The sequence below is a fragment of the Oryzias melastigma genome, linkage group LG21 (genome assembly GCF_002922805.2).
Source record: "Oryzias melastigma strain HK-1 linkage group LG21, ASM292280v2, whole genome shotgun sequence".
NCBI classification, from domain to species: Eukaryota; Metazoa; Chordata; class Actinopteri; order Beloniformes; family Adrianichthyidae; genus Oryzias; species Oryzias melastigma.
This window is the reverse complement of record NC_050532.1, coordinates 27,913,933-27,918,965: the sequence shown is the minus strand read 5'-3', so window position 1 is coordinate 27,918,965 and position 5,033 is coordinate 27,913,933. Positions and strand designations below refer to the sequence as shown.

The 5,033-nt window shown below is 42.9% G+C and overlaps 1 protein-coding gene across 5 annotated transcripts in view; it reads left to right on the top strand.

Annotated features, from left to right (window-relative positions):
* epb41l5 (erythrocyte membrane protein band 4.1 like 5) overlaps positions 1 to 5,033 on the top strand; it is a 28,503-nt gene that overhangs the window by 6,723 nt on the left and 16,747 nt on the right. For all 5 annotated transcript variants that reach the window (XM_024287074.2, XM_036209745.1, XM_036209744.1 and 2 more), the window contains exons 4-9: positions 624 to 666; positions 755 to 833; positions 1,062 to 1,106; positions 2,722 to 2,774; positions 3,518 to 3,638; positions 3,722 to 3,809. In XM_024287074.2, coding sequence (XP_024142842.1) covers positions 624 to 666; positions 755 to 833; positions 1,062 to 1,106; positions 2,722 to 2,774; positions 3,518 to 3,638; positions 3,722 to 3,809 — 429 coding nt within the window. The remainder of the gene's footprint in view (positions 1 to 623; positions 667 to 754; positions 834 to 1,061; positions 1,107 to 2,721; positions 2,775 to 3,517; positions 3,639 to 3,721; positions 3,810 to 5,033) is intronic.

Here is a 5,033-nt window from a genome sequence, read left to right as displayed (position 1 = left end):
ACTCCAACCAATTCAGTCACCATTTTTCCACCATGTAGGAGCCAAACAGCTTCAGTCAGCAGGTCCGAGTCATCGTTTCTATAGCAACCAGTCTCATCACTCAGGAGTTTGTTGGAGGGCCACGCCCCCAAATCTGTCAAATGTTTTGAACGGTGGCTCTGGGGGCCAGCAGGCTCCTCCTACTTTTATGAAGCCATCTGATTGGTCAGTTTATAACTTGAATAACTTGAACTTAAGTAAAAACATTATAACAAAGAGGATAATTAAGAAGATGTTGAGAAGTATAGGAGTCAGAATGTTTCTTCTGACCAATAGAATGACTGATAACTGCCGTTTATTTCTACATAGAAGTTTATGGGATTTTGGAGCCACTTCCTGTTTGGAATGCCAAGTGGGAGGAGTCATTCATTCCAGTTCTCATTTACAGTCGATGAGTTTTACTCGTCAAAAACATAGCTAGTTTTTATTAAATCATCTGTTTAAAAAAGGAAAGTTTTGGTAAACATGAAAATAAAACATTCTTCAGATGAAATGTTAAAAAGCTTCATTATGTTTTTATCTTCTGGTCACCTGAACATCCTCTGATTTACGTCTGCATTGGACCTTCATGTGTTTCGTTGCAGCACTGGCTGGACGTCACCAAAAGCATCAAAAAACAAGTGAAAAGTGAGTCTGAACCTTTTGTCCTCTCCTCTGTCTGCTCCTCTGAGCTCTTCCTCACCTGTTCTCCTCCTTTCTCCTCCTCCTCCTCCAGTCGGACCTCCCTACTGCCTTCACATGAGAGTCAAGTTCTACTCCTCAGAACCAAACAACCTTCACGAGGAGCTCACCAGGTGAGGGACGCTGCTCAGAGCTTCCTCTTGTGGTTTGTGAGGAGTGGAGGTTTTCCAGCTGACTGTTCAGTAGAAACGTGTTTAACATGAATGAAGCAGCTGTCTCTGGATGACATGAACATGTGATGTTCACCCGTCTGTCAGTTATATTGTTCTTTAATATGAAAACGTTGTTGTTTTAATGGAAACGCCTTTTTATGTGTTGCTGTCCTGTTTACCTGTCCACAGGTACCTGTTTGTGCTGCAGTTGAAGCAGGACGTCCTCAGTGGAAAGTACGTTTGTTTTCCTCACAGTTTCCTCTCGTTCAGTGCAGAATCAGCTGATTGACGATTACATCCGCCCTCATCCAGCATCCACTGTTGAGGACTTAAATAGCTCACAAAGCTCTGGTGTTAAATTCGTTTTGTCACAACTTGTGTCAGTGGGCGGAACTTCTGTCTCATTTTTTGAGCCGGAAAAAGGAAGGAAGCTTCATCGACACTTTATTTTGAAGATTTGTTTCCTTCTGGTGACAATAGTGCTGCACTTAACTTAAAATCCAACATTATTCTGCATTTCAGAACAATAAATACATCGTCCCCAAATAATATTTTTTACTACACTCTCCTATATTTATAAAGATCCCGAATCAGCAATCTTGGACGTCCTGAATATTCATACTCGAATTTTCAGGAGCAGGTATCGGGTATCTTAGTACTCCTTACAGCCCTAGGGGCGCGGGGGGTTCGGTGGGTTTAGTTTGTAACCAAACGCCCCCCAGCAGCATTTGACCTGATCGTCACACCTTTACCTGCTAAAGCAAACGGAGCAGGAAGTGTGGACACAGAGCTGCAGCTCAGTCTTTGAGAACTTTGAGCGTCTCAGTTTATATCCAGAAATGGATTTAAAAGAACCATGTCCTGGATTTGAACACACAGCCTTTCATTCTAAGAGATGACATCAGTACTTTGGGGCATGATTGTGCAGTTTATGAGGTTTTCTAGAAGAGAACGTCACTAATGAAGCCCTAGTGGTCATTTGGTGAACTGCAGCTTTCAGCCTCGTTTTTAAATTCACTTTTTTTGTGACTTTTTTACTTAAACATAGTTTTTATAACGGAGTATTAGGTCCAGTTTCCAACCAAAGAAAAACTTAAATTATGACTTTTATTCTTGTAAATTCAGGAGAATAAAATTACATGAATAAAGTCGTATATTTAAGACTTAAAAACTCATCGGCTAAATTTATAAATTTTGAATCTTGTAAATTTATGAGGTTAAAAGTCGTAAATTGACCAGAAAAGAACCAAAGTTATCCGTCTATCAGAGCTTTGCTCAAAGATGAAGGACGTAGAGCATCTTTTGAAGTTTTATCTCCAGATCGTCTCAAAAACAAAGAATTTCTGATCCTTTTAATGACTCAGTCCAGTTATTATCAGTGGGGCTGAGTTTCTGGGTTCGGTATCAATAATCTGGAGTTTCATAGGTAAAATAAAGAGCTCAGAGACTCACGTTTGCAGAACCGCTTTTGATTCTGACCTTTCAATATTGTATGAATATTCTACCCGCTGATCGAGTCACTGAAAACGTCACGCGCCCAAAGCTGAGTTCCTGATTGGTCGATGCGACACAGCGACCTATCAAAGTTCAGATATTTAAATGTTGGCGGCACCAATAATGGCGTTCGGTGTGAATGCGCCATCATACTCCAAACGTTTTGCACACAGTTGTGTTACAATCTCATCTTCCACCTGGAAGTCTCTGGTTTTCTTTTCCTTTTTAATGACATTTTATTTTCGTAACTGAAAGGAAAACTAAAGCAGTGGGAGACAAACGGGTGTTTCTGTCGGCGCAGGTCGTGGCGTTGTGCATGTTTTCAGGTGTGTGACTGTCACACCTGTCCTTTCAGGCTGGAGTGTCCGTTTGACACGGCGGTGGAGCTGGGGGCCTTCTCGCTGCAGGGTAAGAGCCTTCACCTTCAGAATCAGAATCTCCCTCATCATGAGATCTAACTAACAAGAAGAAACGAAGCAAGCCAGCAGATGGAGACCGCCAAGGTCCAAACTAACAACAGAACCCAGCAGTATAAGACTGCTGAGGACAAAGGAGAATGAACCAAACAAACCAACTCAAACTCAAGGACCTCCTGCTCTGCTCTGCCCCCCCCTGGCTTAAATACCTGCCAGGTGAGCAGAATGACGGTCAGCCATCACAAACCTTCAGGTCCTCGGTCGGCCTCAGCCGTCACACGCGGTTGTGTAATCGCAGTCGCTGCAGACCTTCAGGATCACATGCAGAAAGTCACGGTGGGACACAGGCCAGCTCATTAGTGCGGGATCCTGTCGGGCCCCATAATCCGGCCCCCGCTCTGTCTCCCCTCTCAGCTGATCTTTCTCCTCCTCTGCTCCTTCTTTTCTTCTGTCGACACATTTCTGGACTGAAGCGAAGCCGAGAGCCGGCTTCATCTCTTTAACTGTAGCGTTCACATTCATCAGAGATCTGGGGGTTCCAGGACCTCCTCCTGACGGGGTTCTGGCAGTCATCAGTCACCGCTTTAGCTGACAGATGTTCTCATCATCCAAACACTTCAGAGTCTTAGTTCCTCCTCCGGTTCTCTGGTCCGTCTGCTCCCATGATGCTGACCGTGACTCACCGGGTCGGCTCAGAGCTGCGTCATGACCTCGTGAGTGTTTGTGTGGTTTCAGCGGAGCTGGGCGACTGTGATCCTCTGGAGCATAACCTGGACCTGGTGTCAGAGTTCAGGTTCACCCCCGAGCAGACAGAGGACCTGGAGCGGGCCATCTACAGCGCCTGGAAGGACTGCAGGTGCAGACGGCTTCGCAGACAGCTTCGCAGACGGCTGCTTCTCTGTTGTCGCTGCTGTTTTCCATCCTGTCTTCTTTTCTCAGAGGCCAGACTCCAGCACAAGCTGAGATCAACTATCTGAACAAAGCCAAGTGGCTGGAGATGTACGGCGTGGACATGCACATGGTGAAGGTTGGTGACCTCCTCATCCCATAGTCAATGAAACTTCAGGAGAAATGAGAAAAGTTCAAACGTTTCATCTGGATATCTGCTGGGCAGCGTTAAGACCTTCATCTGTTTGGGTCTGTGGTTTCCAAGCGTCACTGAACGCACCGTCACCACAGAGGGGGGAGTCAGAGGGTCAGTGATGTTGCCATGACAACAACGCCCCTGACTTTTTTTTCCTTTTTTTGTGGGAAAGTTCTAGAAGCAGCGAGGTTGATGTGAACACCTCAGGTCTGTGTCGCTGCTGCCTGAAGGATCCGGATCATGAAGGTTTTATTTGGTTGGATCATCTGCGTTTATCATTCCAAACATTTACAGATTATTTTTATCCTTCCAGAGTGATGGGATTAAACTCATGAAGCAGAACTTCTGCAAACACAGAACCTGCTGGAGAAAAACCTGCGGTTTCCACTCCAGGTTTCTTTTGATTATTTATTAGTTTCTAATATTTTAAGCTACTTGAAATAAAATCTGTATTTAAGGGTTTTAAATTTAAATGGTCTGTAAAGTAAAGAAACAGTTCTATTAAACCAGATGGTTTTCCAGGATGTTAGTCTGCTCTTATTTTTGGTCTCCATGGTAACTTTATCTAAATGGATCAGATGATTCTGGACTAACTATAATCCCAACCTGGGATAACAGAATAAATCTCCATGGTAACTGAAACGGCCCTCAATGATCTTCATTTGTGTGACGAGTCGTGGAGAAATGAATCCAGAACTTTTGTGTGTTTGTGGTACCGCTGAGGGTTGGGCGGTCCGTCTTTGGTGAAGTTCTTGGTAGTTGATATAGGCGGCGCCGATCAGAACATCTTTGGTCCAAAAAGTTTTCAGATGTTTTTTTTTTCATTGAATCTTTTGAGGTCTGGAGTGTTTCTGCTGGTCTGATCCAGAACGTTCTTTCATTCATTCAGCAGCACAAACATGTTTTATTAGGTAGTTCTACTAACTTCCGTTTTATTTTGCTCAAAAGTTTTTGTTCTGTTTTTTTTATGGAAGAAAATTCAAAATTTTTCTGGTTTTCCCAGAAGTTTTTGATTTTCTAATTAAATTTTCTAATTAAAAATTATAAGTTTAAAACATTTTTTTAGATTTTTTTTTCTCAGTTTTTAATGTTTTTCTCAATTTAAAAAAAAATCTCATTTTTCTGTTTTTTTCTTGGCATTTAAAAAAGTTTTGTTTTTCTAATTGT